Below are 14,701 nucleotides of genomic sequence, written 5' to 3'. Positions count from 1 at the left end.
TTTATTCGTTTTGTGCCCTTCATAAAGAAAAATTTAAAAAATACGAAATTGATGAAATTGCCAAAAATCGTGGAATGACAGTACTTAGATCCCCACCATATCATTGTGAATTAAACCCGATTGAACTGGTATGGGCACAGATAAAGAGTGAAGTTTCAAGAAAAAATACCACTTTTAAAATTCATGATGTTAAGTTGTTTTTGGAGGCCGTAAATAATGTAAAACCTGAAAACTGGGAAAAGGCAGTAAATCACACTATTAAAGAAGAGGAAAAAATGTGGAAGCTGGACAATATTACTGATAAAATGATCGAGCCAGTTATTATAAATCTTGGTTCTGAAAGTTCATCTTCTGAATCTGATTTGGATTTATAACAAGTAGCTGTAAGTTTTATATTAATATTTTTATTCATCTATTTAACATACCTTAGACGGTTTTAAAAACTCTTTTTCTCTTTTGTAATTTTTAAAAATTAAAAAAAATGTGAATTTTTTAAAACCCTTTTTAATGTAGGCCAGTCAGTTCTAATATAGTGTGTGATAAAAGAGGTCACTTTTGTTTACATACACATAACACTTTATAACACTGAAATAATTCATTTATTTTTTACAATTATTCAAAGTAATTTTTCAATTAATGTTGAGCACGCCCATGGAGTGGTCGGAGCTACCAGTTAAAATTATGCTAATTACTCTCTCGTTCATAAAAATAAACTATAGTTTACTGCTGTGTGTCATACTTTATTTGTTGTTTTCGCCTATTTCCACAAGAATTTAACAACAAATCAATATCACATATACGATATCCAACTGTGTAACTGTGAGTATGAAAACGGAAACCACATGGTTAAATAAATATTTGAAACATAAATTTAATAAGACAAAAACTGTTCTTCGAGTTTTATACTTTTGTTCCTGTCGAACGATTCGTTCGCCAACCACTTACCTCTAGTTCGAAGGACTTAGATTGATCATTAGTTGACGTTAACCTTATGTTAGCTGACTTTCAATAACATAGAATTGCTGTTGCCTGTGGTGTGTAGGCAAGGTTATCTAAAAGTCAATACTTATGCATGTTGTGGCTTTGCAGTCACGATAATTTTTAAATAAATCTTACACATTATTGTCGTATTTACACTAGAGTACTTCCACATTTTTTATAATTATTATAGCAGAGTTAATTCTAACCTATATTTAGTTGAAAAAAAAACAACGTACGAGAAATTGGAATACATAATTGGGTGACATTATCACGTCATAGAGAAACAAATTAGAGTCTGTCCCAAACCTTTTTTTCAGTGCGTCACTAATTTTGACATAATATAGGATTTTAAGAATGTCGAGAATTATTACATGACATTTTAGTTAAATCTGAAAGTTGCAGGATCGTAATCGGTTAAATGTGAAAAGGTTATTTTTTTTAAATATAAAATAAAAACTTTCTACAATTCAAAATTGTATTTTAATATTAAAGGTAAAATTTTTAATTTACATATTAAAGGTTTCGTCCTGTATATAAATTTTTATTGCATTATATTCGAACGGCAGTTTGTCATAATTCATATTCTATTCATTTCAAGGAAAGTGCTTAATTAGCTAAGATTTACCATCTCCAATAATTCAAGTTTCATCATGGTTGTTGAAACACGTATATGTCTCCCTTTTAAACATTCTACTAAATAGTGTTTAGTCTCAATTTGAATTTGGTATTTTTGGTATGAGGGGTAACATGTTGGCCTAAAATTAACAAGAAAAAATTTAAAGACGCTAGTGATATTTCAGTAGGTTATGGCAAACTATATTTTGATACAAACCTTCACTAAACATTCTGTATACACGAGTTCTAATAACATGTTCATAGTTATTGGTTAATGAATGGCAGAAACTGGTAATAAGGTTGTCCCAGCTTCTTTTTCTAATTGAAAATAATTTAATAATTTTAATATTAGTCTTTGTTCCTTCTCGGTATATCTCGGCATATTTAAAATATTTTTATGACAATAAATACAAAATTAAATTTTCACTGTAAAATGCCTGAAAATACTAACTTGGAATGACAATTATCATTTTATCAGTTGACATTGTAAAAGTACTGTCAAGATCGAGACCTTCTGCGTCAAATTATATTTATGCGCATCATTGATTGGATATCTATTTAGCGTATTATAAACTCCAACTCCAACCAATTATAAGTAGAATTCGCTTTAATATACAAATATTCGTAAACGATACATAACTTTCTAAGTTCTATGTATAATAATCACAGACTCACGTTTTTTTTCTGTCACTTCTAGCTTAATGCGTTAGAGAGAATTAGATCAACTATGACGCACTGAAAGAAGCGTTTGGGACGAACTATATATAGCTTTTAATACCACAAAATAAATATACTTAGGTACATGGTTAAAGATTAAAAAAATCAGTGTTGATATTACTACACTTCTTTGAAATCAACTTTATTCAACACCAACTATTCGCGTTCTCAAACGACTATAGGTAGCAGCACTTGTTTTGAAAGATGGCGGACGAAATAGGGATATCGTGTGTTGACAGTTTTAGAGAGTTATCAAGTGAAAGAGTGAGAATACGGTAACGTTATTTTAGCAATGGAGTATGCGCAGTATGAAAATTGAATAACGTAAATGATTTTAACGTTTACGGGCTCCGTTACCGTACGTGGAAAAGCGGGTTTGATAACGTTAGCAGCGAATCGCAACAATTCGTCAAGACCCGGTACTCGGAGATTGAAGTTTCTATTCTGTAATTTTATTTCTGTGCAATGTGCATTAGTTAACACGTGTTTTGTGTTTTTTTGGTCAAGCATCTGCGAGACAAATAAAACATTTTATAATTTCATTATATTTATCAATTATGAACATGGAAATAGTGAAAAAGACAAAAAGGCTGCGTTTTACAAGCACTGATGACCTTTTACTAGTAAAAGAAGTGCAAGGAGTCAACCCTCTAGAATGTCCTGTTTTTCAAACCGAAAATACTGTTTGGCTTGATCAGGCTCTAAGCTATCAAAATTGAACACAGAATGTACATTTTGTATGTTATCATTTAAAATATGATTTAGTATTAAATCTTCTATAACTTCGTCATTTGCTTCAACTAATATTGCAGTACATTAAGTGAAAAAAGAGCTTCACGCGTTCCTAGGCCTTATATTTGATTTAATTATAATTTAATGATTTGATTCGATAATCGATTTGATTCGATAATCGATTAGACTCGATAATCGATTTGATAATCGTTTCGATAATCGATTCTATAATCGTTTCGATAATCGATTCGATAATCAATTCGATAATCGTTTCCATAATTAATTAAAATTAAAGAAAAACATTCAAATAAAATTCTCTCGTTACTACGAACAAAAAAAAATACAATTTTTTAGTGTGTTCAAATATTAATAAGATATTTAATAAAAAACACAAAGCAGTCATAGTATAAATAAAACATGTTTTTAGCCGTATACAAAAATTTCCATATTTCTTTTTGTTTTAGATTCGAAGAGGGAAAATCCGATAAAGAGATCCTGGATAATCTTCTTAAAGCAACACGTTATGACAAGAGACTCTTGCCGCCCGTGAGAGGTAAGTTCAAAAAGAAAAAACGATTGTTAGTGGTGCTTGGTAGAGTGTTAGATTTTATAGGTGACATGAAAAGGACTCTTTCGGTGTTGCTCTTATGTGTTTCGATTAGAATAGGTGGAGAAAGCAAAAAATATGGAATCGTGGCGAGAACGAGTGTTTGATGTTAAAAGAATTTTAATATACCAATGGTTTTTATTATACGAGATGAAAGGAATATCGTTTAAAAAAAGGCGGCATACATGAAAAATATTTAAAAATTATTAATATAAGACATATTGGTTTATTTTTTTTATTTTATATGGTTTATTTTAATGTCATTATTGTATTCACATTATACATATATATATATATATATATATATATATATATATATATATATATATATATATATATATATATATATATATATTAAACTTAGAGCTAAGATTAATATTATTATAAAAATTAATATTAAACTCACCAGTCTTCCGGGTTGAACCGCGTCGATATCCATTTTGCCGAGCTTTCGACATCCTCTCTGATGTCTTCTTCAGGGCTTCCGAGGTCTCAGTCTCCCGAGCCCCCAGACACTACTACACTCACTAGTCACTTCTAGTTCACTCACTAGTTCACTACTGTGAGTAGTGCACAGAGTAGGACACTATAATAATATAATAGTATTTCCGAAAAAAAAACCATTGGTGTATTAAAAATAAATGTTTTTTTTTGTCATTTTACACAGCTACTACAAAGTTTATAATCGTGTTAATAAACAATAAATATTTAAACCGTAAATAACATTATGAGATACTTTTTAATCATTTGAGAAAAAATAGCATTTAGACAGCAAGGTAATATTATTGTATTTAATTTTTTTCGACATCAGAAGTGAAGCCATTCATTTATGATTTAATTCATGTAAATACAAATATAGTTATTGAAGTGGAGAAACGATCTTCTTCTTTTATCAAGCTTTTCATATCGGTCAGTGATCAAATATCCAGTTCTTTTCTAAGGTTATAAGACGACTTGGTAGCATTGTCTGGTGTTTTATACCAATTCTTTATATTTCTCAGCCAGGAATGTTACTTTATACTTATTTTATGTCCTTATTTTCAAAAATAATAACACAAACTATATTTTTTTTTCATAAGTTATTTCCGCACTGTATAAACTTTGATACATTTTTCGATATGAATTAAATTCTCATATATTTATAAGATATGACTAAAGTTTAGGGATTTTCCGTATTTTTATTTAGTATTTTACCTCGTTTTATAACTAAAATTTTTTTTTAGTTATAAAAAGTTTAGTTATAAAAGAAAAAATATTTTTTCTTTCTATAGGTTTTTTTTTTGTGTTCTAATTTTGACATTTTAGACTAAAGTTTGACCTTAAAGTTGAAGCTAAACATTCTTATAACTTGGACAGTACTATTCCCATGAAATATTGGAATTTTTTAAAGTGATTTAAACGCAACTATTTTGCAATTATTTAAAGAAAATGGTCCATATTTTATTGTAACATAAGCAATAGTCTTTAAATAGAATATGTCTAGTATACTATATAGATAAATTAGTGGTGCATGCTAAACAAAAAAAAAAGAATTAGATGTCACAAGAATAATTTCCCAGATGATGACTTTTACATAAAAAAAACGTAAACAAAAAGAAATTTCTGGTAATATAACTCTATAATTTGGAAGGTCTAAGAGAACAAATTCGTATGGTTGATATGTTTTTCTTCTTGTCGTAGCCGACATTTTTCATTTTCTTTGTTCATATTTTGATAGGACTTCCCATTCGTCTCGTCCTGTATTTTCGTAATATATATTTCTGTTTCCGTTCAGTTTTTAAATATTTACTTCCTTTTCGATCCAATAGCATATTTAAATAATCATTTTTTAGCTATTTTTCTAGTAAACAGTTTACTTAAAGCACCATCAAGAGGCGTTACTACCTGACTTGACAATAAAAGTATGATCTTGCCGAAACGGCGTCAAAATAACGGTTTTTATCAAAACCAAAATTATTGAACTCGGAACAGTGTCGTGAATCATCAAACGGGCCATAGGAAACTCAATGGGTTTGTTAAATTCCTGCTTCCCTAATTATTTTACACCAAAAGTCAAGAAAAATTATTTGTAGAGGACTGAAATATGTATCGAAAACAAATGTTAAAATTGTTCTACGAATTAAACGTATTCCAAATTTTGCGAGAATATAATATATTTTTCAGGCCACCCCTTAAGGTCAGGCCACACGCGGTGCAAGAATGTGTATGACATGTTGCATTTGGTCATATTGATGTTTTTGATATTTGACAATATTTGAATTGCCAAAACTTTTTGTGATTTATTGTTTAAAAAACAATAAAGTTGATTAAAAAACGTACTCAGTTGAGGAGAAAGCAGCAATAATAAAAATGTTTTATTTAGGCAATAGTTCGCGAATTTTCAGTTCTTTATTTAGCGTAAGATATCCTGTAGCATTTTAAAATTCCTTGGTATATATTGAAATCCCCTCGTATGTGTTAAAATACCAAAAAGTATTTTCAATCCTCTTTGCGTCGCCGAGTTGATATAAAAACGTTTTAAGTTTGTTTATATTTCAGACGCATATTCCTTGGTATTTTTTTTATTAAAAGCCGCTCGATATTGCGTTTAAAATAAACATCCATTTAGATCTCTGAGAAGGTTTTGCCGGAAAGATAATTGCTACACTCTCGCTGAGGCCGTTGTCAGGGGCAGTTGCTTCAGCGTTGGTCCAAATTTTATGTAAAATTTGTAATGTTTTTTTGTGTTTCGTCCTTTTTCATGGAAAATATATAGTGTATTGTGGCAGTTAATAGTTCAGTTACAGTAAAAGCCAGGTTTGAATATTTGGTCAAGGAGAACAGACGTCGTTTAGTTTGGTCGGAGGGAACCGGCAAATTTGTGAAGAAAAGTGATTTTTACTCAATGTGATGTGTCAGTTCTGAACGAGTAATCACTGTTTTTTTTTTGTTTGTAAGCCGTCTCTAATATGAGAAGTTTGTAGAACGGCGTTTGCACTAAACTTAAAAAGTACCCACATGTTCCAGTATTTTTAAAAAGCGGAGCTTCAAATTGTGAGTCCAGTGTCCCCATTTCAACCTCAAATAGTCAGTCCTAAGGAGCGTTTTAGAACATAATTCGAAATGTGAGATGCAGTTTTTTATTCGAGTGGCAGAGAGTTTAAATTCCAGATTCCAACCCCACTAATCTTTTAAAGTGCATTTTAGTGAAATCCAGGTAACATTTTTTGTTTGAACTTTTAAAGTAAAGATAGACATTTTTTCCTAATAATGGCTTTCACAACAATTTAAATTGTAATAATTAAAATTGTAGGGCGTGGGTTAACTGTCATTTTATTTGTTCTCAGTTTTGACATATGACAGCTAGCTTTATTATTTTTTTCAGCTGGTAAATATATAATCATATTTGAGATTTTGTTTTGTTTTTAGAAAACGGTTAATACGAATAGCGTCACTTAAAGATATTTCTTTATTTGTAATGATTTATTTCTGCTACAATTTATAGCCCAGTAACAATTGTAATTTTTGTAGTATTTCCAACTTCTAAGAGTTTGTAAACTGATAGGACATAGTAAGTGTTTCTCTTTGTTATTTTTGTATTTACCTTTGTGACTATTAATATAGTATTTTTTGTACTATTTACTTTGTAATTGTTTGTTGTGAGACAGTAATAAATGTTAAATTTTATTCCCTAAACCATGTTGTTTATTTATTTTAGAAAAGTCTCCCAACCTCTCTTTTGTGTTTTTTTCTTTTTGAACGGAAGAACCTTTTTTTTCATCGAAGTTTCCCCGAAGCGGCGTTCATTTTAAGTAGCTAGAGGTCCTTCTTGTTGTTTTGTTTGTCCATTTGTCCAGGGGATTCATGTAAGTGTCCCTTTGTTGCATTTTTGTAGTTCCCCGATCCAATCCCATTGGTTAATTCAATTACCCACGACCTAGTTCTCCAAATAAACCCTGAGCGCCGTTCGCTTGCCCTATCTCTAACCCCAATAATTTCTGTCCTCAATTTTCAACCGCCTATAATAATACCTATGTGGTAGGCAAAATATTCGGTACAATCCTAATGGACCAATTCCAAGTCATTCAACAATTTAAAGGATTTTACAAAATTTTGAAAATACTGGGACCGTGATTTTTAACTGTACCTGTACATATAAATGTACCTGTACATAATATTGCTGAGTTACCTAGAAATTTAGAAAATCAAAATTAAATAAATGTATTAACAGCAGTTGTAGAAAATCCTAGAATAAGTTCTCGGACCATTGCAGACCAGTTTAATAATCATAATACCACGGCCTTAAAAATTTTAAAAAGGAATAAATTCCGCTCATATAAATTTTAATGCCATCAAAAACTACGAGAAGGAGATGCTGAGCTACGAGCGGAATTTTGTTATGAAATTTTAGAGAAGGCTAATGCAGACAGACAATGTTTAAAAAACATTTTTTTTAGTGATGAATGTATACTTACATTAAATATTGAACCAAATGTTCAAAATTATAGTATTTGGTTGACAAGAAAGCCCGAGAATATTATTGAAAGCCATATCCAATACCGTCGAAAAATAAATGTCTGGTTAGGAATATTGAGACATAAAGTATTGGACCATTTTTCTATAAGGAAAATTTAAATTCAAAAAAGTTTTTAGACTTGTTACAGGAAGAAATTTTACAAAGAATTGCAAAAATACCTTTAGATGAAGAAGAAATTTGTTTTCAAATAGATGGATGCCCTGCGCAAAATAACTGGGAGGTTAAGGAATTCCTTAAAAACAGCTTTAATAATTGTTTGATTGGACCTGACTGTAATATTGTGTCCTAAGTGGCCCCCAAGCTATCTCCTAGTGGCCCCTAATCTATTCTGACCAAAAATTTACAGATATTGAAGCATTAAAAATGCGAATCATTGAAGAGTGTGCAAAAATAAAGCCACGCGTTTTCGCTAATGTTACACCAGAATTTTAGAATCGAGTGGGTTACTGCTTAGTACAAAATGGCTTATTGTTTGAATATTTGTTGTAGTTTTATCTTTAGAAATTATGATAATTTATTTTTAGGAAGGATCACAATAAAACTATATTGAAATTCTTTAAAGTGTATAATCTGAAATTCAATTAGAGTGTATTATAAATCCAGGATGCAATGAAAAAGATGAAAAACAACAAAGCGCCAGGAGAAGATGAAGTCGTAATAGAAGCTATTAAGATGGGCGGACGTGCCCTTCTCAACCAAATAAAAATGTTGTTTAACCTTTGCCTAACAGATTGTTGCATACCAAAAACATGGAACAATGCAGTAACAATTTCACTACACAAGAAAGGAGACAAGGCGCACCTAGAAAACTATAGACCAATCAGCTTATTGAATCACATCTATAAAATGTTTACCCGAATAATTATGATAAGACTAGAGAAAAAGTTAGATTTCTACCAGCCCCGAGAACAAGCTGGCTTCCGCTCAAAATTCGGAACAAACGATCACCTACAAACAGTAAAATCCTTAATAGAAAAGTCGTTAGAATATAACAGACCACTGGTACTTAACTTCGTACTTTCACGAAGCCTTCGACACTGTGGAATTAGACAGCATTATAACTGCTCTGAACAATAGTAGAATAGATTACCGGCTTACAAAGTTAGTACAAACATTATACCAAAACGCCACAATGCGTGTAAAACTAAATGATACCACCAAAGAAATTCATATCAAGCGGGGTGTGAGACAGGGCGACACTCTTTCACCTAAATTATTTATAACGGTTCTCGAATACGCCTTTAAAATGCTAAAGTGGGAAAATAGAGGAATTAAAATATATGGAGAAATGCTCAATCATCTTCGTTTTGCCGACGACATAGTACTAATTACCGAAGATCTGGGTGAAGCACAACAAATGGTACAAGAATTAGAAAACGTATCATCAACAATAGGTAAAAAAATGAACATCAGTAAGACCAAATTTATGACAAATTTAGTTCCCAGCGAACACCTAATCATCCAAAATCAAGTGGTAGAATTGACAGAAAAGTACATATATCTTGGTCATGAAATCAGAATAGGCAAGAACAACCATACCTGCCAATTTCAACGACGAATAACACTGGCTTGGGCGGCATATAAGTCAAGAGGCGAATAGAGATAGCGAGACAATCGTTTGTCAAAATGAAAAAGTTCCTATGCAGCCGGGACATAAATATAAACTTAAGAACGATAATGTTAAGGTGCTATGTGTTCTCCGTTCTACTGTACGGCATGGAAGCCTGGACACTGAAAAAGATAAACATCAAAAACATTGAGGCATTCGAGATATGGTGTTAAAGGAGAATGTGAAAAATACCATAGACAGAAAGAGTAACAAATCAAGATGTTCTGCTGAAGATGGGGAAGGAATGCGAAGTCATAAAAACCATACAAACAAAAAAACTGGAATATCTGGGCCACATAATGAGAGGAGAAAAGTACTCTCTGCTTAGACTCATTATCCAAGAAAAAATCTCGGGAAAGAGAAATGTGGGACGTAGGAGGATTTCCTGGTTGCGAAATTTAAGGGAGTGGTATGGGTGCAGTTCAATACAGTTGTTCAGAGCTGCAGCCAACAAAGTAAAGATTGCTGTGATGGTAGCCAACCTCCGATAGGAGACGGTACTGCAAGAAGAAGAAGAAGGGCGGCATATGGTTCACTAAGAGACATCTTTAAGAGCAATATCCCGATCACTATGAAACGGAAGACATTTGACCAATGCGTTCTTCCTATTATGACATACGGAGCAAAAACTCTCACGCTCACAAAAACAACAGCACTAAAAATGCGAGTGGCACAAAGGCGCATGGAAAGATCAGTTCTCGGCATGACAAAAAAAAAAAAATAAGGAATCAAGACTTAAGGAAAAGAACAGGTATCAGTGATGTCGTCGAACGTATAGCCAAGCTGAAATGGAATTGGGCAGGTCACATAGCGAGACTGTAAGACACAAGATGGACCAGAAAACTAATTGACTGGCACTCACGAGAAGACAAACGCAGCAGGAGACGACCACCAACACGCTGGATGGACGACATTAGACGAATATCTAAGAAATGGCAACAAGAAGCACAGAACCGTGAAAAGTGGCAAAAAATGGGAGAGACCTATGTCCAGCAGTGGACAGAAGAGGTTGCATGATGATGATGTATTATAATACCTTACGTTATATACAATAACAATGTAATTTATTAACAATATATTTATTTTTTACAAAGCAGTATTTATTGTTCACTAGTAGTAGTAGTATTTGTGAAAATTTACTTAACATCTTACATTAATATGATCAAACGCAACACGTCATACACATTCTTGCACTACGTGTGGCCTGACTTTTAGGGGTAGCATGAAAAATGTATTATATTTTTGCAAAATTTTGGAGTACGCTTAGTTCGTAGTACAATTTAAACATTTGTTTTTAATAAAGATTTCAGTGTTCTACAAACAGTTATTCACGACTTTAGATGTGAAATAATTAGGGAAGCAGGAATTCAACAATTTAGAACTTTCCATTGAGTTTTCTATTAAAATTAAAAACAACCTAATTTATTAAATTATGATATTGGAAAGATCTTTGATGTCAGTCTTATCATTGATAGAATTTGGATCTTTTTTACGTAAATCATCTCCAATATGCATCTTTTGTTTTTTTTTCCAAAATCTGTACATTTTTAAAATCAAAAAAATGACCAGTCAGCACAGACAAAAAAAAAAGATTGTTTTTGGAGCAGAAATTGAGTTGTATTAAAAAATAATTTGAAAATAAACCAATCAGGATTTTCTATTAAGAAATCAAATGGGAACGAACTACACAACACGATATTATAAAGATGAAGAGAGAAATTTATTATGAGGAATTGATAAACATTAGAAAGTTAAGTCAAGTTTATTGTATGCCAAGGATCAAGATCGAAACCAACAAAACTAACTACCAGGTGAAGCAGAAGTACCTCAAATCGATAATTAAGAAGCACCTACCAAAGAAGAAATTGTAACTATATTAAAAAACCTTGACAAACAACAAGAGAGCTAGTGAAAACACTATCATTGCTAAATTTCTAAAAGAAGGTGATGAAAAGCTGAAAGAAGAAATAAATGGGATAATACATAAATTGTACATCATAAAACAAACACCCAAGCAGTGGAAAGAAGCTGTCATATGCTCAAGCCATAAAAAGGAGACATTGCATAATGTAAAATCTATCATGAAATAGTATTCCAACATACTATACCTATATAAAGTTTTAGTTATAACTGTATGAAACAAAATTAAACTCAGTGTTGAAAATAATCTGGGCGAAAACTAATCAGGCTTTAGAGCAAATTTTTAGAATGCAAAAAAATTATAATTGATGGATTCGACCGTTACTTGATGGAAATTCATTTTATGTAACAATAAAACATTGAAAACTTTGTTTTCGAAACTTCCACAAAATTTATTTTAAATTCTTATCACTACAGCTGTTTCGGCTGATTGCCTTTCTCAAGTGATCTGTTTTTGGCATGGGTTTACACTTTATAGTCTCTAATGAAATAGGTTGAGGGAGAACTGTTTGTCTCAAGATGATCATTCAGAATTATATCTGTGTTTTTTAATTTGTTGATTTCCATAGATTCTAACAAAGATAGCTTAAGGCCTTTATTTTGAATGTGGAGAATTTTAAATTCGTCATTAAAAGAATGATTATGATCTAGAGGGTGAAGTGCGTATGTAGAATCTGTTTTTCTATTATTGAAAGCCCTTTTATTTTTAATAAACGAATAGCAGAACATAAAAGGGCTTTCAATAATAGAAAAACAGATTCTACATACGCACTTCACCTTCTAGATCATAATCATTCTTTTAATGACGAATTTAAAATTCTCCACATTCAAAATAAAGGCCTTAAGCTATCCTTGTTAGAATCTATGGAAATCAACAAATTAAAAAACACAGATATAATTCTTAATGACCAGCTTGAGACAAACAGTTCTCCCCTCCTCAACCTATTTCATTAGAGACTATAAAGTGTAAACCCATGCCAAAAACAGATCACTTGAGAAAGGCAATCAGCCGAAACTGCTGTAGTGATAAGAATTTAAAATAAATTTTGTGGAAGTTTTGAAAACAAAGTTTTCAGTGTTTTATTGTTACAAAAAAAAATTATCTAATATTTATATTATTGTAGTTTTAAATATTATTTACTAAAAATGTAAATATTAATTTATATTACTCGATAAATTTAACTTTATCTATAAATGTAAAGTTTTAAAAGTAATTTCAGCAAAATCCTTGACAGCAAACCAAATAAAACTAGTTTAATTTTTAGTAAATATGATTAACACAAACCCACATTTGCATTAAATTCTCATAAGAGCTGTTTTCATTTAGAATGCAAGTACCCATGCAACACAAAGAGAACACAGGGAAATGCGCTTGATGAAAAATTTACATTAATGGAATTTGCTTAATTTGAATTTACTAAAATATACGTTTGTGTTTTACTCGTACAAATTTAAATTGCTTTTTTACTCTTTTATTAGATTTAGTTACACTGAACCAACATAAAATTCTCTGTATGGCGGAAATTTTGATGATTACCTACATATTGCAATGTGAAAATATTCTATTATGGTTCTAAAACTATTTTCTTGTTAAAGCGAAGCTTCTATACTGGCTTTGAATTACTTTGTTTTCTATACAGTCAAATGCTCAGAACGGAATTAGCGCCACAAAATGGCGTCGTCACGGCTAGCGTTATAGATTAGCAGTTCTTGACATCGATTCAATACTCTTAATCAATTCGTTTCTAGTAACATATGTTTATTCAAAGCAGGTTTAAATTAAAAACTGCATTAATCATAACTAACAAAATATAGACAATAAATGAGAAGTAAAAAATTAAAAGGATATCTTAAATGTTAAATACATTTAATATAATAAATGTACAATAAGTTTGAAGCTATTTTTCTTCTGACCGGATTTTGATGATTTTTTTCTTATATTATAGATCTTGATATCTCTATTATGAAAGATTATACAGAACATTAAATGTAACAAGTTTTTATGAACAGTAAAAGCAAAGAAAACACTACTTACATAAACTTTTCTGACATTTAAGTAATACAACTAAAGCCTAAGAAAACATCTTCTTTAAGTGCCATCCCCGCGGTGGAGGTCGGCAATCATCATAGCTATTCGGACTTTTGAGACGGCTGCTCTGAAAAGTTCATTTGATGTACATCCGTACCACTCTCTCAGGTTGCGCAGCCAACTATGCTTCTCTTTCCTTGGATCTCTCCCTACATAATCAGTTGGAGCGAGGTGTATTTCTCTCCGCTTGTAGTATGTCCGAGATACTCCAATTTTCTTAATTTAATTGTATTTAAAATTTCTATTTCTTTATTCATCCTTCTCAGAACTTGCGGAAGTCTTTAGTATTTCTTTACAGGGTTCCAATAGACAATGTTTTAGTCGATCCCAGTACTCGTCAATATCATTAGTGTTTGTGTTCAATTTGCTACAGTTCACATGCAGTTTATGTTGGAGGCATTCTTTAAGTTTTCTTGTGTCTATTGTAGGGATTTAAATGCCTTTTAATATTTTTAAGGGTGAGTGTAATCTTGGCGATAAGTGGATTGTGATCTGAGGCCACGTCCGATCCAAGATATGCTTTCATGGCTTTAACAGCATTACGATATCTTTCATTGATCATAATGTAGTCTATCTGGTTCCTGACTACTTTTTCCGATGTATCTGCTGGCGATCGCCATGTATACAGTCGTCTGTTTGGTAACTTGAAAAATGTGTTTGTAATAATCAAGTTCTGCTCTTAACAGAATTGTAACAGACGGTCTTTTCTCTCGTTTCAATTTCTCAGACCATAGTTTTTTATACATTTTAAACTTTTAAGAAAACATAACCTAAATAATCTTTCAATCAAACAATTCTACATCTAGTATTTCTACGTCTTCGTATAATTACTTCTTCACAGCGACGAGGCATACTTAAAATCAAGCAGCGTATTTGGTCTTGATCCATTGCATCCCAAACTTTTCTTACCATATC

The 14,701-nt window shown here is 31.4% G+C and overlaps 1 protein-coding gene across 10 annotated transcripts in view; it reads left to right on the top strand.

The window, feature by feature from the left end:
- The window catches only part of pHCl-1 (pH-sensitive chloride channel 1), a 446,892-nt gene that overhangs the window by 216,230 nt on the left and 215,961 nt on the right, over nt 1-14,701 (top strand). For all 10 annotated transcript variants that reach the window (XM_072542726.1, XM_072542735.1, XM_072542734.1 and 7 more), the window contains exon 4: nt 3,510-3,598. In XM_072542726.1, coding sequence (XP_072398827.1) covers nt 3,510-3,598 — 89 coding nt within the window. The remainder of the gene's footprint in view (nt 1-3,509; nt 3,599-14,701) is intronic.

This window comes from Diabrotica undecimpunctata, chromosome 9 (genome assembly GCF_040954645.1).
Source record: "Diabrotica undecimpunctata isolate CICGRU chromosome 9, icDiaUnde3, whole genome shotgun sequence".
Lineage (NCBI taxonomy): Eukaryota > Metazoa > Arthropoda > Insecta > Coleoptera > Chrysomelidae > Diabrotica > Diabrotica undecimpunctata.
The sequence above is the reverse complement of the archived record's forward strand: the minus strand, read 5'-3'. Positions and strand labels throughout refer to the sequence as shown.